This window comes from Ursus maritimus, unplaced genomic scaffold (genome assembly GCF_017311325.1).
Source record: "Ursus maritimus isolate PB19 unplaced genomic scaffold, ASM1731132v1 scaffold_5, whole genome shotgun sequence".
In the NCBI taxonomy this organism is placed as follows: domain Eukaryota; kingdom Metazoa; phylum Chordata; class Mammalia; order Carnivora; family Ursidae; genus Ursus; species Ursus maritimus.
Window position 1 is genome coordinate 12164350 of NW_024426663.1, and position 26622 is coordinate 12190971.

At 45.4% G+C, this 26622-nt stretch overlaps 1 protein-coding gene across 1 annotated transcript; it reads right to left on the reverse strand.

Moving 5' to 3' along the window:
• Positions 1-271: 271 nt before the first annotated feature.
• RGMB (repulsive guidance molecule BMP co-receptor b) lies at positions 272-26622 on the reverse strand. Its single transcript, XM_040622047.1, has 5 exons — positions 26188-26622; positions 25150-25225; positions 21690-21955; positions 15936-16444; positions 272-968 (listed from the first exon to the last, which is right to left on the reverse strand). The coding sequence occupies exons 2-5, from the start codon at positions 25152-25154 to the stop codon at positions 300-302; spliced, it is 1449 nt and encodes a 482-aa protein (XP_040477981.1). The 5' UTR covers positions 25155-25225; positions 26188-26622; the 3' UTR covers positions 272-299.

Below are 26622 nucleotides of genomic sequence, written 5' to 3' on the forward strand. Positions count from 1 at the left end.
AGGTACACACATAAATATTTAATATATAAAAAATAAAGTGCTTTCTAACAGGTCCCCAGGCAGGGACATTATAAAATATTTCACAAAACTGCAAAACAAAATCAATACAATCAAAGAACACTACATCCGACATACACGAAAACAGTCAAACACAGTATGTACACTCTGGTGGGTGCCCCAGGACAAACAGCCTGTCATATACATGGTATATACATATATACTCTTGTACTCAATATATTATGACAATATATATTTTAAAATTCTGTTATAGACAAAAAATAAAAAACAGAAGACGACCCCTACAAAAACAGAACGAAGATCAAGCACGGGAGTCCGAGGCCGACAGCCCAGGGGCTGCCTGCGCGGGCCGAGCCCCGGCTGCCGCTCGGGAAGATGTGCCAGCGCTCCTTGCGCGGGTGCAGCGCCTCCACGTCCGCCAAGGCACTGTGGGCGGCGGCGGTGAAGTTGGCGTCCCCGGTGGTGAGCAGGTCGAAGACACAGGACTGGAAGTAGATGTCCTTCACTGGCATCTTCTCGTGGCAGTGAGCACTGGCAGCCTCCAGGGTGTAGCCCGGCCAGGCCGGCGCCAGCGAGGTGCGAGGCACGTGGTGCCCCAGGATGGCAGACACCTGGCCCTGCCCGTCGTCGATGCGCTCGCTCAGGGGGCAGCCATTGACGCACAGCTGCAGGTCCTGGCTCTCCTCGTAGGACATGGCCAGGTCCTCGGGCATGCGCACGGCCAGCGTCAGGTAGCGCCCCAGCTGCCGCACGAAGACCGTGGTCCCGATGTAGCGGGCGTGCATCTCCACGTAGCGGCCACTCTCCCGCTCCACGACGAGCAGGCTCTTGGTGTCGCCGTCCCCGCCGCTCGTGCTGCCGTCCACAAAGGCGGCCGGCAGGTCATCGGTCACAGCTTGGTACACTTTCTGATCTGTACACTCCCGGTGAGCTTTGAAGATGATGGTGATCTGGGGGCAGGAACACATACAAACGTAAGCAGCCCGGCGGGGACGCAGACGGCGCTCCCCTGCGGCCGGAGCCGAACGGCCAGCGCAGGGGCTCCTGCCTCCCCAGTGAAAGGGGTCACTGTTCAGGCAAAAGAACCTACGGGTTTAGAATAAAAATTTAATGCGAATCTAGGGAGTGTCCGTTAAGAAAATGTCTTTACTTTCCTGAAACAGAACTCCGTTGCTGCTGGGGCACAGGTAATTTTTACTGATAAGCTGGGTCTGTCTGCTTCCCCGGTAGATGACGGGCGGTATAGCTTCCACTCTACGTCCGTGGAAACGGCAAGGGGCGTAATTAATGATACACCCATCAGAACTTTGATTTCTAAAAGATCCTCCGTCTACAAACTGTTACAAACGCTTGGGCCAGAAGCAGAGTTGAGGAGGGGCCATCCCACCGACAGCCACCGTGTATCACGTGCCTCCGCGAAGGTTTCTGTAAGTCTCTTCATCAAAAGTCTCACATGACTGGCTAATCCCTGCGACTGGGAAATCACTTGGCAAACACAGCTCCCAGGCACTGGCAGAGAATAAATACCCTCAACCTAGTTACAGCAAATGTTTTCCCCAAACAGCACCACGGCCCTTGAACTTCTCCAATTTTTTTCCTGCGCCAACTCTCAATTCTCCAAATTAAGCAGAAAAAACGGATACTACAGCAGCTTTCCTTGAGGAAACCCATTTTCCTTCCTTATTTAGAACAATGACAAGACACCGAACCTTGGCCTCCAGCACCGTCCGCCTCCTCCGGTCCGGGGCGGAAGGGAAGAGGACTAAGGAGAGAGACGGGGCCTTCTGGGTCACGCAAGGGGGGAAGAAAGACAACATTTTGAGATTTGTGTTATTCTCAGGACCTGAAGTAATGGCTTATTTTTCTTTCTTCTTAAAAAAAAAAAGTATCAGTCAAGGAGGAAGGTAGGCAGGCCACTCTACAAACCTCCCTGGAGAGAGGAAACCTCCTACCTCCTGCAAGGGAACTAATCCCAACAATAGACCCTTGTTACAGAGGCCAGCAAGAGCCCTGCCTGCCCCCCCCCCCCCCAGTCCTCACCACCACCCTCAAGTTTATGTCTGAAGCTTTGTTCCTCAAGCCGGCCAGCATTTACTCACACTATTTAATTCCACATGTTCCCACTGGTGTTACTTGACTGGAATTTTCCAGCCATTTCATTTTACTTCGGCCAGTTACAAAGCCAGATCTGAACCAGCTGCACTGCAGCAACTGGTGAAGTTCATGCCGTTGTTTGCAGCTGCAACTACAAGCCAGACAATGTACTAGGAAAATGCTCGCTTCGCTCCCTCCTAATTACCCTGACCCACAGTTTAATTTCACTACCAGCCTTCTCGCATTTCAACACCTTCTTAACAACCCAAAGGAGGTGTACCAGAGATGACTGCAGGAAATTTGTTGTGCATCCAAGCATAGGACCTTCCAGAGCGAATGGGATTTTGAGCAAGCTATCTAATGGGACTATAAAATAGATTTATTTGGTGGCTCTCAAGACAGTCTGACAAGTGCTTTCTTTAGGGCAAGCTAGGATCCCTTGGAGGTGAAAAGCCTAAATCAAGTAAAGTCTGCACCTGAAAGAGCTGAAAGCTGACACAGATGGCTCCAATAAGGGCAAGACTTTTCATATAATCAGTGTCCTCATTTTCAACTGAAGCATTCGCACGTGAAGACTGTCTTTCTAGTCTAACAAACTTCTAGTTTAAACTAAATTGACAGTATTTTCAAGAATTAAATACTTCGTTCATCTTAGGAAAAACAAAGAGGAATTAGTTTTGTTGAGACAACAAAACAGATCTAATTCCGAACAAGCTCCCAAGGGTAAGCAACGGTCGGTACGGACATGAGTGGGGTAGCTCCACGTGCCTTACCAAGCCTCGTGTTGCCACCAAGCACAGCGATTCCAACTCAGGAGCCCTTTCGAACAGCTCATGCATTCCTGTCTTCTGCTGGGCTGGCGGCACTAATTCCCAGACCTCGAGAAGACCAAAGAACACTCAAAGCTTGACTTCTGCCCTAGGCTCTACACTGACCAAAGATCCCAATTTACTTAACAGATTTTTGTCTAATTTTCTAGGAGTCCTTTTCTCTAGGAGACAGGGAAGTTGGTATCTTTTTGTCTCTCTTCTGGGTGAAGTAATTCCTACACAGAGCAAATAAGTGTACAGAATTAGCCCTTGAATCAAAATACTGAGGGGGATGATGAATCAATCTCCAACCGTGGAGAGGGGTTTCCGGAGGGCTCCTCCGTAGTTTGGGTACGTAGTGAGGAGGAACCTAGAGATACAATCAACGTAGGTGTCGAGAACACGAGGCAACAGTTGTACCTGACTTAACATTTTGTAATGTTCATTCCTCACACAATCACAACTCAAACTCTCAAAAAAAAAAAAAAAAAAAAAAAGGCATTCAGCCAGGTAGGGCCAGAAATTCATTTTCAGAAAAACAACATTTGTTCATTCTTATGAAGAAGTCTTAAAAAAAAATCAAAACTGAGAATTTTTGGAAATTCCCAATGTTTTCTATTTTAGTTCTGATAGAATACAGTTTTGATTTTCCTGTTTTGCTAATGCTTTCAAACAGATAATTTAAAAACACCAGCCATGCTGCTTGCTTTCCCCTTCCGTGAACCGAGCCCTATGCTGTAATAACTCAATCTGGCACATCTGTTCTATGCCACACCATTTATCATTGATGGATGGCATTTCTGTGCATTTAAAACATCAATGCCTTTTGTTAAACCTTTCCCACCAAGTCCCTCTCAACCCCTGCCTCAGACAAACTACTCGAGTTCTCCTCATTCATTTTTAATGTTTCACTCCCTGAGATCTTTACCACCCAACAGGGTCTATTAGGAAGACGGAGATAGCAGCTTCAAATCAACCTTTCCACATGCGATTTAAGGATTTAAAGTTTGCTGTGAAAAATCAAAGTTTAGAGGCACCTGCCTTTCCTTTCCACCATGAAAAGAAAATGCATTAAAGAAGAAAACGAGGTAGCCAAGGAAGGAAAACCCAGGCACTGATTTGCCAAGAGACAGACGTAGCTTCCCTAGGCTCGACAGCTTGGGCATAGGTTTTCAAACAGCAGGATTCCCGAGAGCTGTACACTTAACTACTTGTGCTTCTTGTATTTTGGAAGAAACAATTATCTGTGTTTAGTCAGGCTCTTTGGCGCTGCATGTGCAGGACCTCGTCAGGGTCGATAGGAACCTGAGGATTCACCAGAATCCTCAAATTCCAGAACTGGACTCCCAGGTCAAGGGACTCACATCTCTTGGATTAAAATGGGCCAACAAAGTAAACTGAGATAGTCACAGAAATTAGGTTGGAACAGAGAGAAACACAATTTTGATAAGTTTCTGGTTAAAATTCTGCTTGTGGTAAAGGAAGCTAAAATGAATTCTATTTCACATAATTAGCTTACATGTCTACTGCATTAGACCCTCTGGGTGCAATTATAGGTTGAAAAAGTAGGCACCTCTGAGGCTAAGAGACCACTGCTCACAGCCCCTTTTACTCTTACACAGGTCAGTGGCATCCAGCCTCTACAGTAAGTCCCCAAGTGTGAGCAAAAATCAACCACTCCAGGAGGATACATGCTTCAAAGGAAAAAATTCACATGCTCTATCTCCAGGTCTAGAACATCTCATCTTTACTTCTGATGGTCAATTTCCTCTCACATTAGGAATAAAATAAAGATGTCTACTTTTGCCACAGCAATCAGACAAGAAAAAGGAATCATTCCAAATTGGTAACAAATAGGTACCACTGTCACTATTTTTACAGATGACACTGATACGACCTCATCAAAAACCCCATTAGAATAAACCAATCCAGTAAAGTTACAGGATACGAAATTAATATATAGAGATCTGTTGCCTTTTTATACACTACTAAGAAGCTACTAAAGAGTAAGAAAACTATCCCATTTACAATTGCATCAAAATGAATAAAATACCTAAGAATACATTTAACTGACTAGGTGACACACCTCTACTCTGAAAGCTATAAAACTGATGAAAGAAATTTAAGACACAAATAAAGAGATGTACAAATAATTAAGATATACCATGCTCATAGCCTGGAAGAATACTGTTAAAATGTCCAAACTACCCAAAGCAATCTATAAATTAAATGCAATCTCCATCAAAATACCAACAGCATTTTTCACAGAACTACAATAATCCTAAAGTTTATATGAAATCACCAAAGACCCTGGATAGCTAAAGCAATCTTAAGAACAACAAAGCTGGAGGCATCACAATCTCCGATTTCAAGCTATAGTACAAAGTTGTAGTAATCAAAACAGTACAGTACCGGCACAAAAACAGACACACAGATAAATGGAACAGAACAGAGAGCCCAGAAAGAAACTCATGCTTATATGTCCATTAATCTATGACAAAGGAGAAGAACATACAATGGAGGAAAGAGTCTCTCCAATAAATGGTGTTGGGAAAAGACCACTTTCTTACACCATAAAGATAAAATGGATTAAAGACCTTAATGTTAGACTGGAAACCATAAAACTCTTAGAAGAAAACATAGGCAATAATCTCTTGAACATTGGATTTACCAACGTTTCTCTTTGTTATGTCTCTTCAGGCAAGGAAAACAAAAGCAAAAATAAACTACTGGGACTACATCAAACTAAAAGGTTTTGCATAGTGAAGGAAACCAACAAACAAATAGGCAGTCTACTGAATGGGAGAAGATATTTGCAAATGATGTACCTGGTAAGAGAATAATTTTCAAAATATATAAAGGACACCAAAATAAATCCAATTACAAAGCAGGCAGAGGAAAGGATTTAAAAATACAGATTCAAAGGGTACATGCACCCTGATGTTTATAGTAGCGTTACTGACACAGCCAAACTATGGAAATAGCCCAAGTGTCCATCGACCAATTAATGGATAAAAAAGATGTGGTATATGTATATACATTGGATTATTACTCAACCAACAAAAAGAATGAAATCTTGTCATCTGCAGCAATGCGGATGGAGCTGGAATGTGTTATGCTAAGCAAAATAAGTCAGAGGAAGACACATCATATGATTTCACTCATACACGGAATTTAAGAACAACAGATGAATGTGTGAGAAGGGGGAAAAAGAGAAGGGGGGAGGTAAACCCTAAGAGACTCTTAACAACAGGGAACAGAATGAGGGTTGATGGAGGGAGGTGGATGGTGGATGGGCTTGATGGGTGACGGGTATTGAGGAAGGCACTTGTGATGAGCACCGGGTGTTGTATGTAAGTGATGAATTACTGCATTCTACTCCTGAAACCAGTATTACACTTTACATTAACTAACTAGAATTTAAATAAAAATTTGGAAGAAAAAAAATGGGCTGAGGACCTGAATAGGCATTTTTCCAGAAAAGACCTACGGATGGCCAACAGACACATGAAAAGATGCTCAATATCACTCATCAACAGGGAAATGCCAATGAAAACCACAACGAGAGATGACCTCACACCAGTCAGAATGGTTAGTATCAAAAAGACAAGAAATAACAAGTAGTGGTGAGAATGTAGAGAAAAGGAAACCCTGGTGCACTGTTGGGGGGAATGTGAACTGGTGCAGCCACTTTCTGTAGCCACTGTGGAAAACAGCATGGAAGTTCCTCAAAAAATTAAAAAACAGAAATATCAAACAACCCAGTAATTCCACTGCTGAGTCTTTCCCCAAAGAAAATGAAAACTAATTCGGAGAGATACATGCATCCCTAGGTTTATTGCAGCGTTACTTACAATCAACAAAATATGGAAGCAACCTAAGTGTCCACTGAAAGTAGAATGGATAGATGTGTGTGTGTACACACACACCCCCCAAGGTGTTGCCGTTTGCAAGAACATGGGTGGATATAGAAGGTGTTACCCTAAGTGAAGTCAGTCAGAGAGATACCATAGGACTTCACTATATATGGAATCTAAAAAACAAACTAAAAATACAGAGACCAAACTGGTGGTTGTGGAGTTGGGGGGGGGGTTGGGGGAAAGAGATACAGGGGATTAAGGTACAAACTTCCAGTTATAAAATAACTCCTGAAAAGTACAACAAAGGGAATATAGTAAGACTGTAATAACACTGTATAGTTACAGACAGTGACTACACTTACTGTGGTGAGCATTTTATCATGTATGGAATTGTTGAATCACTGTGTACATCTGCAACTAATGTTAACACTGAGGATACTTTAATTAAAACACAGGAGAGTATATATATATGTATGTTGAGATGGTTACTAACTGAAATGCAATTTTACAATTATGACTTAATTATGTATCAAGTATCCACCTACAGGAAGGCTGAACTTCAGACCTAGAAAAGTATTTTGTTCGACACTAAGACAGTACATGTGTGAAAGGGGCAGCAGATGAAAAATCTTACCCTAGATTCCTCTTGGGGCTGGAATGAGCGCTTAAGGGCCTGCTACCTTCAAAAGAGGTCTCAAATTAGGTTTCTCTACCCTCTGAATCTCTTTGCACAGAGCTCTGTTCCAGGAGCACTTCCAGGATTCCAGAGAAATGGAATGGATCAGACTTATTTATGCTTCAGTGTTGCCCCAGGTAATACATGCAGGAACAAGGGCTGCCTTGGCTGCTGGAGGGCTTCTTGGCAGCAGGTGGAGAAAGAAGAAACCAAAGCAGAGGCGAAGGACACCCACAGCTGAGGCTGCTAGGGTGGTCCAGGAGAGAAGCATTAAGCTCAGTGGCTGGAAAGAATATGCAAGAGTGAAAGCAAAGCGGGCCCAGGGATGATACTTGAAAGAGGCACAAAAATGTCGACTTCCAGAGAGTAATTTCTGTACACTTACAACAAGGAAGGCTGGATGTATAAATAGGTTCCAAAACAGTGAAATTGGCCAGCTTCCTTGCACAGACCAGAGCCATGCTGCCCTGGGCATGAGGAGGAAAGGCCTTGAATCCTCGAGTCTTAGCCACTCAGAGGACTCAACATGCAAGTGTGTGTTTGCTGTGTTCAGACTCCGCATTAGAAGGAGGCCAGTAAGTGTAGGAACTCAAGGTGCTTCTAGATGGGAAGTCAGGTATGTGGGGACACTATTACATCTGCCACTGTGCTGCAGACCAGAGGCCAGAAGTATTTTGAAAGGTGAGAGCCAGGGCCAGAGGCAGTAACTCCAGGGGCCGGAATCTGCCCTAGCAGGTCTTGCCTTCAGGATCTCCCTTCTCACAGGGGGAGGGGGCGGGGCCATAGGCCCTGAGGCCCCAGAGCAGGACCTCTGGCAAACAGCTCTAGGCCTTGGTTCGGCACAGCTGAGGCCCGAAGCAATGGGGATTAGGAAATCACAGCCTCTGATCATTTTTCAGTTTTGGGAGGTGATTTAAAAAAGTAAAAGGGCTTGGGGGCGCCTGGGTGGCACAGCAGTTAAGCGTCTGCCTTCGGCTCAGGGTGTGATCCCAGCGTTATGGGATCGAGCCCCACATCAGGCTCCTCCGCTGCGAGCCTGCTTCTTCCTCTCCCACTCCCCCTGCTTGTGTTCCCTCTCTCGCCGGCTGTCTCTATCTCTGTCGAATAAATAAATAAAATCTTTAAAAAAAAAAAAGTAAAAGGGCTTGAAGGTCTTTCTTTACAATACACTCACACTCTACCACTTCTAGGTTCAATTTCAAGCTCCCAGGGCTATTAAAAAAAAAAAAGGAAAGAAAGAAAAGCCTACTGCCGAAAGAGGCGGTTAGAGGTGATGACCCTCTGTTTCAAGAAGCCAGTTAACTGAAATGCTACCGAACAACATCCTCTGTCTTCATTGGCCTGAGGCAAGGAGTGAGGAGGACAGCAACAGCACTCCAGCACAGACGGGGACAAGGGGACACAAGGACACACACCTTTAGGTATAAGAGGAACCCTGACCCCCTCTATTTCAGGAGCAAGTGCAGAGCAGAGGAGAATTCAGTGTGTAAATGCCGTCCTACCAATCCGCCCACAGTACACAAACTGTGTTCTAACACTCGAAGAACCCCACCAGAATTAGCCATTCTTTTGGCTTCCACTCTTAAAATAAGCAGCTAACTGGGACACAAAGAACTCCTCGCCACAGACCCAGTTTCACCGAAAGCTCTTTCTACGAGCGACAGCGCGGTGTTCGCAGTGCAAGCCCGTCCAGCTCACGTCTGTACCTTAGACACGTGCTATTCTTGTTAGTTATCGCTTCCAAGCTGAGCAGTTTAAAAAGTCCTTACGTGACCCCACCCACGAGAGCACAAAATTCAAAACCGTGGAAGAGCAAGTTCTACTGCAGTCAAAACCAACAAAGGCAGAATGGGTAAGGGAGATCTTGCATTGTTCACTACCGTAGGTGACCTTTCACGTGCCCCATTCCACACAGGCAGGAACTGTTTGGTTAGCATTAATTGAGGCCAGCAGAAAAGTACCAACCATCCCATGTTTCCTTCTCACCCCTTCCTCTCAAAATGTTGACTCAAAGAAAATTTAACAGGCCAGAGAAAGACACTTAGAAATGTGGCCAAGAAGTTCTAACTCTCAGCTGTGTATCAGACGTGGCCTGTGCCTCTGGTTTAGACTACGGAGGAGCATGGCTTGTTTGAAAGCAGCAGAGGCCCACAGCGCCGATGGAATCCTGGCCTGGCTTGGGCAGGAGTTGGGTTATTTTCATTTACAAATGGGGGATATTTTGAAAGTCTCCTCCTCCTCCTAAACCACAGCTGGGACAGAGGGAGTGGCACAGAGAAGGATGATTCAAAATACAGTATTTAGGAGATACGCAGATACAAACTTTACACGATTTTAGAAGGTTTCTACTAACATCTTTAAGTCTCTTCACTCTAGAGCATTAAGATGGTAAAAGACTCATTACCCAGAGTATTGAAATGCATATGGACAATACGACGATGTAGCTTGTACAGAAAGTACAGCATAGGGGCGCCTGGGTGGCTCAGCTGGTTAAGCGTCTGCCTCAGGTTCAGCTCAGGTGACAGTCCCAGAGTCCTGGGATTGTTGGGCTCCTTGCTCACCGGGGAGTCTGCTCTCCCTCTGTCCCCCACCCGACTCATGCACGCAAGCTCACAGTAGGAAAAAGTACACCATAAACAATAACCAAGGTAGGGCCATTTATCTTACAAAATGATCTTTCACACTTCTGGATATACCATACAGCTAATAATTTCTCCTTTTTCTGCCCCCTCCCCCCCATACTTAGAAATCCTTTTACCTCTAGAAAATCTGCTGAATCTGTATGAAATAAAGTTCAGTAGTTCCTGGGCCTAAAACCTTATATCCAATACAAACAGGAGCTATGCAGGAAATGGAAAAGGACAAAATAAGAACACTACCACCTGAAATTATAGCCAACTTCTACTCTTCTAAAAACTATTCTTTGCTGTTTCGATATTGTTTCTACAGTAAGTAAATTCAGGGAGGAGAAGGTCATCAACGATACGCTTTCATGGGTTTTAAAAATGAAATAGGAGCCAGAAAAATGAATTTAAGAATTGGAGACTCTGACAAATTCTAGAAAGCTTTGGGTATTAAAGAACAGCAACCAGGGGGAGAGAGAGGCCCTGGGTAGTACATCAGCCCATCTCTCTGGCCCTTCTTGACATCTGTGACAACTTGCTAAGCAGGAACACTTAGAACCAGCTTATGAATATTCTAGAAACACCTAGAACCAGCCTACCAATGTTCTAGAAAGAAACCCTGAATGGCTAGTTTTACCCACAAGCCCCACAATGCTCCACAGACCGCTGCAGGTTTGTTATGTGCTTAGACTGAGACCGAGACTGAGATCGCCTCTACATCTCCCCCACTGTCCCTCCACCCCCACAGGAGGCCATGTGATGCTCGGCGGTTCCGATGCAGTGCTGAGTTAATCATACGTTTTTATCAGAGAAATGATTACACCGAGCAGGAAGCTGCAATGGCAAACTTCTCCCCCACCTGCTCCCCAGTATGCCTCATTCAGGGTGTGTTTTTTGTTTTTTTTTTTTGTAACCGTTTTTGCAAAAATGAGGACCAAGACAAGGAGCTATTATAAAGAGATGGCAAGAATTTCCCAAGTAACAGATAATCATAACAAAAGAAAGAGCAATTTCAGCCTTTAAAAGTTAGTTATGATGTATCTGTAAGACAGTTTGTGACCTCTGGAAAGAAAGGGCTCTATATTCTTAAAGAAAATGCCACTGTCCCCTCTGTAACAATGCAACATGCAAGAACAGGGTCCATATATTCAAAATACAATCCTGCCGTTGGGAGTACGAGGCATCTTCTCTAGTCGATAAAAATAAGAATGATCACCATTGTGTAGCTCAGACTATCTCCATAAAGATATTTTTACTATCAAAAACTTGGCCAAAAGAAAATGCACTAAACCTCAGGTCCAAAGAGGATGGTGTCTCCAACCTTGAACCAGAGATTGCTTAAAATGACAGTTGAAAGCCTTTGAAATGCAGGCACGCCTGATTTGCTTTCGTAACCAACAGAGAATGGGCCCAAACACTGGTTTACATGCCCACAGACTGCTATGAAACCATAGCTACATGCGAAGGGGCATGAGAAAAGAGGAGAGGACCCAACTCAGGCTCTAGGACCCCACAAGGGAGTATGTTTTGTAACGAGGAACACCTTGGGTTACACAGTTTGAAGGAGACAGAAAGCAAGAATTAACCGAACAGTCTCAGTCTTCCTACAGCTCTAGTATCAACCAGTCCAAGTTTTCAGGCATTTTCCAGAAAGTAGCTGGAATTTGGGATTTAGGGATAATTATGGACTTTAAAAAGTAGATAACTGCTGGGCCTGGCCTCTTCCCATGCTTTGTACCCATGGGAACACAAGGAGCTGGCAGCCCACAGCGACAACAGGGGCATGCAAGGCACGTCAGGGTGCTCACCCATCTGGCTTGGTCAAGACAAACAACACACCTCTTTCCCAAATGCAAACACTCAAAGGTAAACCACTTTTTCTCACTGAAGGAGGAAACATGGAAAATTCTGTAGCAGATCTATAAAGGAACCTGCTGTCAACCCCCAGCTCCCCTCCTACTCGTAATTTTGTTTTACTGAGACTGAAGGACAGGATGACAAAGCTGGAGTGATGGGAAAGGACATGACTACATTAAAGCAAATAGAAAAATAAACCAAAAGTATCCAAAGTACTTGTAAAAACTAAGTTTAAAAAGTATTCCCATTGTTTAGGTGTACAATAAATGCATTCCTGAAATTTTTCGGAAAAGGAATCATTTTAAATGTACCAGAGAGACTGGCAATCTTAATGCATGCTGTTAGGAACGCATCTGTAAGGCACAGAATCTTATCAGAAAATTCACTCCACAATCACTCTCTGTAACCACGGCATATACAAATCCTTATTGAGTCCACTTAAACAGAAACACACAGACACACAGAGTGAAGTCAGTAGGAGATGAAGGGGCTGGCAAAGAGAATGTGCAAAAGGGGGTACAGAAGATAATTATCTGCACAGGTGATCGAGCCTATTTACCTGAGGCCCAGGAGAGCTATGTACACATGTCCTTTGGAACCTAAATACTTTCCTCCTCTCCCCCAAACAAAAACTGCTTCTCTTTCCTATGTGGCCAACTCTGCCAGTTCTAAGCCTGTCCCTCTCATCGCTCTTCCCCAGGGCCTGCAGGCCTGAAGCCGCCGCTCCCAGCCGAAGGTGGGGAAGATGGCCCTGAGCTGGCGTGGATCTCAGCCGAGGCATGCAGGTACGCCAGAAAGCCCCGCAGCCCCTGGAGTGGAGATGAAAAGCTAGCCCTGGCCTCCCCTTCAGGCACACACCTACCTGGCAAAGCAGCGACTGCAGAAGACTCCTCTGGAGAGAAGGAGCCAAACAGGCTGGTGGAGGGCCTAACAGCACGAGTGGCCCCGAGGAAGCATACCTGTACACACTATGACCAACCGGAAAACCACATGAAGTTTCCCAGGGAAGGGGGACAGAAAGCAGACGAGGGGGAGCTGAGGCCACATTGCTGAGTGCTGCAGGTCTAGCTGCCCTCAACTTGCTGCTTGCTGTGTGGACAACGGAAAAGGCTTAGCTAAGAAATGGCCCCTTGAGTACAGGACTTTTCTTTCATTCCGTTTAGATTTCTCCCCCTACCTTTTGTCTTTTTGTATTGAGAGAAAGATACTTAGGGGCAGCTAGGGATCACAAAGAGGACCTCTGAAGATGGCTTGCTCAAGAAGTTCCCAGGACTGAGGAAGTGTGTTAAGGACCTCACTGCACCTAACACCCGGGTCCAGTGATGTAATGCAGTGCGGAAGGTAGTGAAAGCAAGGAGTGGTTACATACAACACCTTCAGCAGCACAGCTGGCCAACCCCTACCACAGCATTCGTCAGCTCCTCAATCTAGTGACACTAGCACATGGATCATTACAAATGCTTGACCCCCAGGATGACTCGGTATCTGCCCAGCACAGTTACCACGTAGCTGGTCTGTGCACATGTTTCAGGGCTCCGTCGAGCGGAGACTCATACCAAAAAATCTTCTGACAGATTTTTTAAAAAAGTATTGCAGTAGCCCTAAAAAAAAAAAAAAAAAAAAAAAAAAAAAAATCACATCTTTTTGGGAACTGATTTCAGATGTATTTTTTGCCTCAGAGCTTTTTTATTTTTATGACCGTCATTTTTTCATTGCTTAGAATTTTTTAAAAGGTTTCACTTTGGCCCTGGGTAGGTGAGAGGAAACTGTGCTGCAAAATTTTACGCCTTTAGTTGTGTTTCACCAGCATAGGTCATACCAGCACCGAGACAGGTCTTCAGCAGTAACCTTCCAGATGCTTTTGGGAACTTTGGAGAGAGTTGCAAAAAACAGAAGGAAAAAAAACCCCACGACTACCAGAGGTCGTGAAGCCATAGTCATCTGCTCCTGAACAGCATGGTCACCAGATGCGGGAACTACTTTCCAACAGTGCACTTAAAGACCAAGTATTCTCATTGTCTGCTGGAATCTGAGTCAGAGGTCAGCTTGCCTCCCACATCCGTTTTGGAAAGGGTGAAACTTTTGAACCTCATCAAACTGCGAGAGAAAACAAAGCTATACTTTTTATTCATTTGTGAAAAACGATGGTAGACCCGAGCATAACTGAAATGGACCGACCTAAAGTACTTCAGTGTCAACTGTTCCTTTTATGTAATATCGATACTCAAAAGGTAACTGTTCCCAAATGAATTCCACCACGATCAGTAAAAAAGTAGAGAATTTTGAAAGGCAGATTAACAAGTAGAAGTAACACGTGACTGGATGGAAGGCATGGAAAATTAAATTTAGGGCTTGTGAAAAGAACCAGTATTTTCCCAGGCACAAAGCACCTGCTACTCTCCAAAGTACTGCCGACGGCCCTCCAAACCCTCAGTTATCTACGCCATTGCTGACAACTTTCCCCACTCCCAGCGCAACTGCCGCTTTGAATTTTCAATCTCACGTTTTCCCAAAGACTATTCCAAGTTTTATGCCCTATGACGCTGCAACAATGATGGATTTTTGGCCATGGTTTGCTTTTAACTTCATAATTGTGTAACTTTCTACCATAACTTACAGCCAACACATATATTAAAATACAGATAGGAAAAATTATTTACATACTTATAAAAACCAGAGGAGGGAAGGTTTATTTGAGATGTAGGACTTGGAAAGGCAAGCCTGCGCTTTTATTGGGAGTTGAAGTGTAAACATTTTTGAGTTCCCCTAAGATGTCTGGACTAACGTAACAGACTTCTTTGTTCAGAGCAATGACTTCTAATCTTAGATTTGTGACACCCCCGGGGGTCTCCAGATATCTCCGGAGGTGCTGTAAAATCACCTCCTCAAAATGCCAAGTCAAATAATTTAAATTCACTTAAAAAATATGCCACACATGTCTGGAGGCAAGGGAGGGTGTCCTGGAATTAAAAGAACGGTCATAAATATTACAAAAGCTTGATCCTTGTCAATTATATTTTAGTCTAAACCAACTGACGAATAAAGGCAATTGAGCAAGATGAGACAGTCTGTGTGATTTTTGTGATTAGAGGAGACCGGGAAGGAGCTGGTTACTTGCAACAGTCTTTTTTCTGGAAAACCTTTCCTGACCTCTACATTTACTAATGCCTGAATTAGCACTCACTGGCAACTGGGAACCTAGTTCCTACCTCTTCACCTCTTGCACTGACATTGGTGTCTTAAAGTTGGTTTAAATGATCTCTATTAGGTGTCAGTTTCTTTAAAACAAACATGGAAACAAACAAGAACACAGGGGCAGCTAGGCAGAGTAAGCTTAACTTAATTTTGTCAGTTTCCCCCTCAGCTTCTTAATTAAATTGTTATCCTGGGATTACATGCAGGTTATACATCACTGCTCCACAATATCCAATTCTAAAATTGCTTAGTCACGACAAGGTTAATAACTAAAACACAACTGTGGGGATTGCCACTAGGAAGCTGGCTTATAGCCATTCTATTTTACTACAGTTTCCAAATTTCCAATAAATTATGTTTCCTGATGGGCTATTGCCCCAGGTTTCAGAACTTTCTTTACTCTGAACACCCACTTGAGTCACCTGAAAAATCAGAATATGGATTTAGAAATCGAAGTGACTAGAGTCACACTCGAAAAAGACATCACAGAAAAAAAGTATACATTTTTCCATAAAACAGGCCTGTCTTTTCATAAAAACTCAACTTGTGTTTAATTTTTCATATCACTGCTTAAACTTAGACCCGTATTTTACATAAGCCTTAGGATTCCAGTGGGAAATTCTTTACTAAATAATTTTCATTTAATCCTCCATTCACCCTGTTAATTGCTTGCCAAGAACAAGTTCCTTTTAAACTAGGTCTTTTGTATCATACTTCAAAAATTGTCTGAAGGAACAAAAAAGTTGTCTGAAGAATCAAACACCTGCAAGTTATAAGTTAGAAGGAAAAGAAGTTTACTTGCCTTATTTGTAGCAGTAGCACTGGATCCAGGGACCACAGGCACATTCGTCACTTGAACTGAAAGATAATTATTGTCTATGAGTGGCCAGGCTCCTTCCACTTTGCACGTCTGAAAGTGATCCTTGAAAGTTCTAAGGTGAGGATCTCCGAACAAGCCACAAAAAAGGTAACTGGAAGGGTTCAGATCCCCTCCCCTGTGTTCTCTGGCTCCTGCATGGCTGTGATAGTTACAAGGGTCATGGGTCACTTCAGGGTTGGTAGAGGATGTGGGTCCATCCTTCGAACAGTTCCTCTGGCTCATGAGGTCACTGATACCCAACACAGCAGAATGGTACACCAGGTTACCACGGCAGGCTTTTGAAGTTCGCTGGGTGCAGCCGGCATAGGCACGCAGAGCCTTGCAAAACTCAGAGTCAAAGCCGTCAATGGCAGAGTTCAGGTGTGAAGTCAGGGACACGAAGTCCGTGGTACATTTCTGGATTCGACATTGGGCCGGCTGTTGGCAGTCACCTATGAGAAAGAAAAGACGACCCCACGTTTTTTAAATGCTTCATAACTTCCTGAGCTACCTAAGAAAATGACATTTTCCTTGGGGAACTGTTTGTTCTATTTCATATCCTCCTATTTTAAGAAGGCCTTCAGAAATAGGGTTGCATTTGCCTCTGTGGGTCTCACAAATTAATCCACTGGGAGAAAAACTGCATGCAATTAGTCACCTTAAAACTTGAGATCGGGAGCAGCTCTGAGTGAACAGGAGTCCAGCCCAGCATTCTTATGTTAAAATTACAAGGGAATGGCTAAATGGAGTATCTCACCAACTTTGCTATTGTTTACAGATTTTGAAGAACGATTCCTTCGCTCTAAAGCCAAGCCAAAGGCGTGAGCTTTGTTTTGAAAAGGGCAGAAGTCATTTGCTTTGGAAAGCATGGGGTCTATGCACAAAACCAGAGTAAGGCTTCACACCTCAAGCAGGGATCCCTAACTTATAGCATGATTAGTTAAAACACCTTTACCTGATTGTAGTACAGCTACAGGGTAACAAGAAAAAATCTAGGTACTAAGTTACTCTGCATTTCCTTAGGGGTGTTTGCTAATGAACTGTATATAAACTGACAATCTCCTGGGTGCTACGTTATGTAAACGTTCTCTTAAAAAAATAAAGTGATTCATTTGATCAAGCTGTTTATTTACTTCTCCCTTAACAGCCATCACCACTGGATCCCAGATCCCAAGCAGCTCATCAGGAAAGCTACAGTGAATCTAAAAGGACACCGAATTGAAATCCTGCTGCACGGACAGATGATTCCACTATGTTTTACAGAGAGAGAACCAGGGAGCTACAGCACACAAGATTCTCAGAGGATATATAAATGAGTTTTTTCCTTAAGTCGACGGTTCAGATACACCTAATGATCTAAGCAAAGCTAAAATTAATTTAAAAACCAACTATTACTGCCCTAGTTTTTAAAAAGTCAATTTTCAAATGATGTTTTGCCACTAGCTTCTCATATAAAAAAATTAAGGGGTGCCTGGGTGGCACAGTTGGTTGAGCACCTAACTCTTGATCTCAGCTCAGGTCAACATCTCATCATCTTGGGGCTGAGCCCCATGCGGGGCTCAGTGCAGAGTCTGCCAGTCCCTCTTCCTTGGCTCCTCCTGCACCCCCCTCCCCGGTGCGTGCACGTGCGCTCTCTCTCTCTCAAATAAAAAAAATAGATTTTTAAAAAATTAAAAACCTCTCAAAGCATAAAAAGATGTAAGAATTGCCAATACTAGGTCAGCTGTGTGCGCCAATTAGTTTTATATTCTAGTCCATGAAGTGGGAATGCTAGAATTACTGAAAAGGAAAATTTTTTTCCTGATCATCCACCTCAAGTTTTATAGAAACTAACTTTAACACGTACTCTGTGTTACTTGAATATTCTTTTTAGGTCTCTAAACTGGAGAAAGTTTCAATACTTTCAAGTCTTAGGTTCCTCAGCTGAGAAACGAGGATGTTGTTTTTGTGATCTTCTCCAGGCATAGAATATTTTGTAATTCCTATTCTAGGTGAGGGGAAAAAAAATCAGAGTATTATTAAATATATAATTATTTTAAGATGTGGACATAAACTTCAGGATAATATCAAGATTTAGGACTTCATCTGATGAAAACTTAAAACTAACCCTAATATCATTTTAGAAAAATACTTTAATCTTTTCAGTATTAAAGTGCTTTTAAAGCTGAATGGAATAACCTGTAATCTCTTTTTCTGGCTAGAGTTCAGCAGAAAAGACTGGGGGATGACAACCTCTCAAGCCACCTCCCCCACTATTTTTACATTTCAAAGACCAAGAAGGAAAAAATGTAGTCTAGATTGGGTACTCTAACCTGAGTAAAAAAAAAAAAAAAAAAAAAAAAATTCAAGGTTTTGGGACTATGGACTTACAGCTATCACTAAATCACACTTAAAAAAAAATCACAAAAACACCTTCATGTGTTTGGCCTATCTCATGCTGGCTCATTCCAGAGTTGACAAAACCAGCTCCTATATTTACAGAACCCCTCTCTCCAAAGTAGATCCAGTCATTTTCAACTGTTTGACTCGAAAAACCAAAAACCAACCAACAACCTCAAAGGCATTAAAGCCATTTTACAGATGGGAAAAATCAAGACAAAGGGATAAAGGCCTTGTCATGGCTCGATCATAAATAGCTAGAATGAAGCCGAGGATGAAGTACCTTTCCTCAAATCCCCTGTCCCTTCCTCAGGTCACATCTCCTCTAAATTCCCGACTCTCACAACAACAGCTGACTGTTTAAAAAAAAGACTTAACTACTGTATCAGTTTTTTTTTTTCTTTTTAAATGAGAGTCACAGCAAGCAGAAAGCAAGGAAATGAAAACTAGGCCGAGATCAGTCAGTAATGAACAGCTGCTAGACTACGAATAAATGACAGCACAAGAACTTTCCGCTAAACTTGCAATGCCTATTTGTTCTTTTTATGGTCTATAAAATCTATCCGAGCATACATTTATTTATAATTATTTTAAATAGTCATAAAATATCCACAGTAAGAGGAGCGTGAGATGCAGATGCAAGCGTTGAGAAGAGAAGCAGAATACAGATTCCCACCTCCCTTTCCTTCCTTGTCCTCCTCCCCCTTCCCTTATTCCTAGCAGGCAGGTGCGGATTCTTTCGAGAACTGTCACATCAAACAGAGCTCCTTGGGTTCTTTTGTGTGGGATGAGGTTTCCAACAGCCTTTTCAAATAGAGATGGTGGGAAAATAGGAGGGCTAACTAGAGAGTGCATCTGGTCAGCAGTTTCGGCCCCATCACAGGCTCCTGTATAATGACTAATTCGAAGCATACACCCAGAAATATCCAGGCTTCATGAATTTATAATGACAGCACACACTTTGCCTGTTACAGGCGGTAAAGTAAGCTTCCTGTCAAGATGCCAACACAATGCAGAGCAGAAACAATCTCAAGGATGCAGCCAACAAAGCCATGAAGAGTATGAGTAAGCAAGTAACTCCCATATTGCATCTCCATTCAGGAATTGTAGAGGTTAGCTTAAAGTGGGGGGGGGGGGTATGAAAGGACTTTGTTCATTTCCTAGGGCAGAAAACAAAATCTGCAGTTACAGATGTCTCCATTTTTCAAGTCAGTTGACCTACGGTTGGTGTGATAGTGTTTTCATTCCAGTTAATGAAAGCGCTAAAGGATTTGTGGGTCTACAGCTTTCGTTAATGATTCAAAGAGCTCACCATTCAAGACCCTTTCCTTGAGGCCAGGACTGCACGTGTGAATTTGCAGCACAATCACCAGTTTATAATAAAAGAAATAAGATATGCTAAAACCGAATTAAGTGAAATGCAGGGCCATATGGGGTGCCGAGGCAAATTATATGGATGCAGGCATAAAACATATGGTAGCCCATCTGCAGGGAGCACTCAGCTAGGCTCTCTGAGAAACAATCCTTGCATTTCAATAGCAACACTCTTCAAATAAATCTTTCAAAAGGAGCCCTTTTTTTCTGTAACCAAATTAATCACTCCACCCCAACAAGTTGTCCACAGATATCACTAACCACGGAAACTCTGAATTCTACGGTGACTTTAGTGAAGACACATTAAGATACTGACAGGAGTTTCACATCCCAAGTTCTTGAAAAAAGGCACTTTCCATTAAACATTAAAACAATTTAAGTTTTTCAACACTGGCCAGAAAAGAAATCTTCAAGGACCACATTCCAATCTTGTCTGACAACCAAGGGAAACAATATCCAAGCAGTCATGAGGGACACACAGTCCTACCTAACACTTCAATTTCCATTTCAAGAAACACACATTTTGACATTATGAAGACATATTCTTCACACGAAACACTCCTGAATGTATCTTTTGACACAGTAGTAAAAATTTCCACGTGACCATAAGCAGGTTGACATTACTTTCTAAGATTCTAAAGTCACTTATTTAAAGCCTTAATCACTGTAAAACTTACTTCTACACCCTGTATTTCCCCAGTGTTAAAATGCAGCTCTTCCATCACAATGCAAAGTTACTAAAAGTAAATTAAGTCTCTTCAAATGCCACATTTCCCCCCCATTACTTAAAAGAACTCCCAGATTTTTAGCAAGGCTGGTATGACTTAATAAATAAATACTACTCCACACAGCTGGGTGACATTACAGTTCAGGATTCTCCAGATCAGAGAGCGGTGAGACTGCTGTCATAAAATACAGGACAAAAAAAGGTCTCGGAGAAAAAACTTATCGAATGCTCTAGTTGTTCTCAAATTAAAATAGAATTTATCTCTCAATGTGGCATTAAATAAACTCTTCAGACAAACTCCTAGACGTGGTACTTATAAAAAGCGTCCTAGATATTACCCCTCAGCTTTATTGAGATACAACTGACACAGAACATTGTATTACTGCAACTTATTTCACAAGAAAAATAAGTATCACCTGCTAGAAGGCTCATCTGTAGGCCTACTTCGCCAAAAACAGATAACTCACTCCCCCTTCCACAAGGGAAGCGCCGACCTCCAGAAAGCAGTGTGAGATCTGTCAACCCTTCCTGGAACCCGAAAACACGCGGCGAGCCACAAAGCACGTTTCTCCAAGGAGGCTGAAAGCTGAATCAAAAGCAGCTTTCGCAAATACGAAAGAAATCCCTGTTTAAAGACAGTTAAGTTACTTCGACATTAACCCCCAGGTTTTCAAATTTCGGTGAAAATCTTTACATCTGGGGCGATTTCTTCTCCTCATCGCCACCCCCAACTCCAGAGAAGCAGCACAAGGCTCCTTGTCTCCCCTCGAAGGGGGCGGCGGCGGCGGAAACCTGATCCCAGGCTGACTTTCAGTAAACACCAATGCAGTGAGCAATAAAGCACCCGGAACATTTGTCTCGGGGGCGCAGCACCCGTCGCCCCCGCCCTCTAAATCTTTGATAAGCGACTGTTAGGAAGGAGATTTATCAACGGTCCGAGCCGAAGGCAGGGTAACTGGAGGGAGGGAGAGAGGGAGAGAGGGAGGGGGAAAAGAGGCCTCTCCACTGCGCCCTGGGCGCGCCGCACGACCGGCGGGTGTGTTCCTGCTGCTGCGCCGCGAGCCCGGCAAAGGTGCAGGTCTGGAGCGCGTGAGGCCTCTCCCGTCTCACCACGCCACGCCGCCCTTCTGCCCCAGCGAGTGCCTTCGGGACCGGGGGTGTTTGGGAACAAAGCACTCGGCCTTGGGGCTGGCTCCCCTAGCGCGCGCGCCTCATACCTGCGTGGAGCAGCCCGAGGCTGAGCAGCAGCAGCAGCAGCAACGCCAGGGGCGGCGGGCAGAGCTGGGGGCGGCGGCGCTGCTCAGCCCCGGCGGCAGCAGCGGAGGCGGCGGCAGCGGCGCAGGAAGGTGCTGCTCTCAAGCCCATGCCCGTCCATGCAGGTCTCGTGGGCTCCGGCGAGGGCGGCGGCGCGGGCGCCGTGTCGGGGTCGTGGCCGTGGCTGCGGCATGGACCGGGGGACGCGCCTCGCTTCCTCTTCTTCCTCCTTCAGGCCCGCGTAGAATACGGGCCGCCGCCACCGCCGCAGCGAAAAGCGCGCCGCGGGCGGAGCGAGGCGGCGGCGGCGGCGGCAACGGGGCGCAGCGGCATCGCGGCGGCCGGAGGCGGCGGGCGGGGCAGAGGGGGCGGGAGAGAAGACACAAAGACAGTGAGCTTAGTGCCGAGCCCGGCCCCAAAAGCGCGGGCGCCCCGGTCCCGGCCAGCGTGGGCTCGGCAGGCGTGGACCCACTGGAGGCGCGCCCAAGCCTAACGAGCAGCCGCCGGCAGCCCGGATATCTCTGTGCGGCGGCCCCGCGGTCAATCAATCTCAGCCCCGCACTGCCGCCCCGCCCTCCCTGCATGCGCCAATCCACGTCGTCCCCACCCCCGGCCGAGCCCCTCCCTCCCACCCCATTGGCTGTAAACGCGGGTCCTCTGGGCCCAGCCCGCCACTCGCAGGGCCCAAAGCGCCCGCCTCCGCCCCCCGCACCTCCTCCCGCCCTCAGCTTGCTCATTGTAATTCGAGTTCCGCGTCCGCGGGCGGAGAATCGTGTCCGCCGCGCCCGGGCCCAGCCTCCCTCCTGTTCCCTCCTCTTCACCCCTTTCCGCGAGCTACTGTTTCCTCGTGCCCTACAGAAACTGGAGACGGCAACTCTCTCTTGCCGGCGTTACAAAGGAACCGGCTTTGACTTCTACTTTTATGTTGATTGGGTTCAGCTTCCCCCAAAGGTTTTTTTGGGGTGTGTGTGTGTGTGTGTATTAAATCACCCCCACTCTGCCCCTCCCGCTCCAGCTCTGGCTCCTGAGAGGAAGTGGGCGCTTTTACCGAGCGCGGTGCGGCAGGTCCCTTCGCAGCCAATCACAACTGCCAAACCGCGTTCGGAGCCTTTTCCGGACGTTTGGTAAAGATAGCGCCCAGCGGCGTTGGAAATCCGACTGTGACCTGCGGTCCAGAACAGATCGGATGGGCTGGGAAGGTACCCACCAGCTCCCGGCGGAATTCGCTGGCAGCTGTGCGAGGCTCTGGCGTTATTGTTCCTCTGACATTTCCCTTCCTGAAAGCAGCGGGGAGGAGTCTGAGAGTGGGCGAACTTCAACGTGTTCGGTTACAGTGTAATTAGATTAATGAGGATAGTGAGTTTTTAATGCAGTGTAGAGTAATTATGCCATCATTTCTTGTTGCTCGGTGGCTTTTCCACAAATTCTCGCTGTCTATTAGCATAGTAATTGAATGGCAGGTCACTTTCTACTTTTGTCACTTGGATGGATCCAAAAATGAGGGAAAAAACCCAATTGTGTGCCACAAAAGAGGTTGCCAAGTGTTGTCATAGGAAAGCATGTTGTGAGGTTGATGATAGGTTCCAATTTGTTATCAGTAGGTGTGAAGTGGTATCTAATCTCACGAATGGCTTCAAAGGCTAGGAGCTACTTCGACTGCCCTTGCCTTTGCCATTCCTCCAAGGGGCTCAGGGCTGCCATTTTAAATTCACTTATAGCCAAATTGCAGTTTTTAACTGTACCTGTTCACTACTCATAATCTCTAATTAGTAATTTCGTATCAACCACGGACACGTTAATATTTCCACACGTTACAATGTACTAATCAATGGACTAGGATAATTGAGGGCAAACCTTCGATCACTCCGGCTTACTCATTAGACACATTATGAACTGTACAAACCACTAGGTCCCTAATGAAGGATGCCTATCTATTTTTACTGTAACTCTTCATTACTTACCTATTACATACTATGATGACTCAAGTGGTAAACACACCTTTCACTGCCCAAGATATAATCCAAACCTTCTGTATATCCATAATATGCTTAATAATAGCTTCAGAGTTGCCTGGAGAAATGACTTTTTGCGGGCGGAGTTATCTGATACGATTTTTAGATAGTATTGTGGAGTAAATACTATGAGACCAAAAATTTACTCTCTTGCAATTACTACATAAATCAATGAACTACAGTTAATGAAATACTGGTGAACATCTTTTAAATGTAACCAAATTTGAGCAGTTTTGAAAGTATTTTGCTAACAAAGACTAACAGTAATATGTTTCTTTTTCCTTAAACCAAGATTTAATTCCACCCCTCTGAAAGAAGCATGCCACTTTATTGACCAGACTTCAAAACACATAACAAGTTAAGGATCTACTTCAGTTTAGTTGGGGGCTTTTCGCTGTCATTACTTTCTCCGATTTCTCCCCCTGCCACTTCTCCCCCCACCTCTATATCCTGTTCCTTAAACACACAGTGTTCTAAATTATTCTATCAATAGAGGGCATCGTCGAGTCACTGCAAATTCTGGTATCCAACTGGAACTGTGCTTTAGAGGGAAAACTTCATTTTTTTCTAAGGTGCTTTATTGCTCATCTGTTGTAAAATTTGACAGGCTCAAGATTTATAAGGCTAACAATTCATTTTTTATTACCACATAAGTGTTCAGCCCGCTAGAGTAAAATGTTAATTTTCACAATTAAACCGCAAGGTGGTTCCTGTTTTCAAGTCTTTAGGTCAGTTGACACACTCTCAGGGTAAATTCGGACTGTTAGCAAGATCCCGAATCGGGTTGGAAACAAGAGGGTGGTGAATGGTTGCTTATAGCGCATCCATTCCTCCAGCTCGAATGCTGCTGTTAAGGAGGATTTTAAGATTCTATAAAGAAAAATCTGGGGATTTCCCCCCATAAAATCAATGGCTTCTAAAAGTTTTACATCTTAATCAAAAAAATCGTCAAGTGACAGCTTGCACAACTCACAAACCCACCCTATTTCTTGCCACTTGTACTCTTTCTATCTTCATCTTTGTTTTCAGGAAGGAAAGATGAGACCAGAACAGCACAATTAGGGGACGCGGCAAAGCATCCCATGGTATGAACGTGCAAATGAATAGAATTAAAACACATGCCAGCCATATGAATGGATTCTAAATAAGAATTAGAGGTTTCTTATCCTGAACCTATACATGCTGTCTTAACTATTCCCCTGTTGATTTATCTCCATTTACAAAAAATCTAACACGAGGGGCTCACCTAGGACAGAGGAGCTAGAAAGCAGACCACAGTAGCTATTTGTGCAACCCCTTCTAGAGTAAGGGCCCCCTCGCTGCTCCCCAGTCTAGGGCGTCCGCAAAGCGGGAGCTGAAATATCCCGGAGTCCGACAGCCCTGCAGCAAGCGGCTAGTGGATTGTACTTACATCATTCTTAACCCTTCCGATCCTGGAGGGGGCTTGACGGGATCAGGGATCCCCTGAGCTCTGGAGCACGCAGGACCTGGGTGTGAGAGAAGACCCCAGAGCCTGGCGTGAGCGCTGCGCCCCCGGAAGGAGGGGGCCCGGGTAGTCAGTGGGGCTCATCACCCAAGAGCACACAGCCGGCCCCCACGATCCCTGCGGGCTCTGCAGCGGATCACACCGCTCAAAGCGGCAGGTGCAAAAAGCATTTGGGAGCCGCTTGCCAGCGCGCGGAGGTAATGCGCTTCCTGTCCATTTATCTCAGGAAACCAGCGCAGCCTTCTCTTCCAAACAAAATTAACCTCTCATTAGCCAGCCACTCACTCCCGAGAAGGCCTTAAAAGCTTTACCAGCTCGCTAATGTATTTAGGCTTTTCTTCCAGGCAAACGCAGCCACGGTGGTGACTGTCATCAGCCCTGGGGGGTTCCTCTGTGTTCCCCTGGGAGCCAACCGCTTACCGCCCCTCAGCCTCAAGTCTGGGAAACTCTGGCCAATCTGCATCCCAGTTTGTGATACTCTGCAGACCCGACACGTCTGAATGGACTTCATGCCACAAGTAGCCAAACAAGTTCCCACTAGTTTCAAGAGCGCCCCTCATATCACACGCTCAGCTCTTCTATCATCAAGAAATGGGGAAGGGTACTCTAGAGGTCCTTCTATGGCCAGCTGTCCCACGGTCATAGGCGCTGACTGTCCTTTTCAGCGCCAGCCCTGTACGCAACGGGTGCAGGAAGCAATGATCAGGGTATAGTATAGGGGTAGTGTAAGCTAGAATCTGGCCGATTCCAGGAGTGGGGAATCAAATGTGGTTCTAGGTCTGCAAGAGAGGCCTTTTGGAGCGTTGGGGTTTTCTCACCCAGGCCCCCCACCGCCCTGAGGCTGGCAGATTTATACCACACAGGTGGACCAAGACCTAAACAAAACAGTCCGGGCCTCTGCCTGCCGCTCGCCCCCCACGTCCCCCTGGCCCACCGCAAACTTCGACAAAACAAACAACTCACCACAGGCATTCCCTTGTCTGCAGCGCGACGCTTGCCAGCTGGGAAAATAAGCCGCAAGCCACGCGGCGGGGGCGCAGAGGGAGGGCAGCGCGGCGCCCGCCTCTCTCCCCCAGGTGGGGGCAGCGATACCCGGGGGCTGGAGGGAGGCTCCGCCTCGGGGGCCGCTCTCTCGCCTCCCTGACTGCTGAGTGAGCGCCGAGCGAGGGGCTGTGCCCTTCCAGCCAGCGCGATCTCGCGGACACCTAGGGAGTGGGGCGGGGAGGCAAATCCCTCAATTCCCTCCCGCTTTCTCGAAGTGTCTTTCTCTGGCCTCAGGTCTCAAAGAAGACCAAACCTAGGGGCCTTCACCGCCCCCCCTCCAGCGCCACACCGCCCCCTGTCGGCACTACCCGGATCTTTCCAGCTCCGCCAAGGAGTGACGGGTAGCGGCGTCCC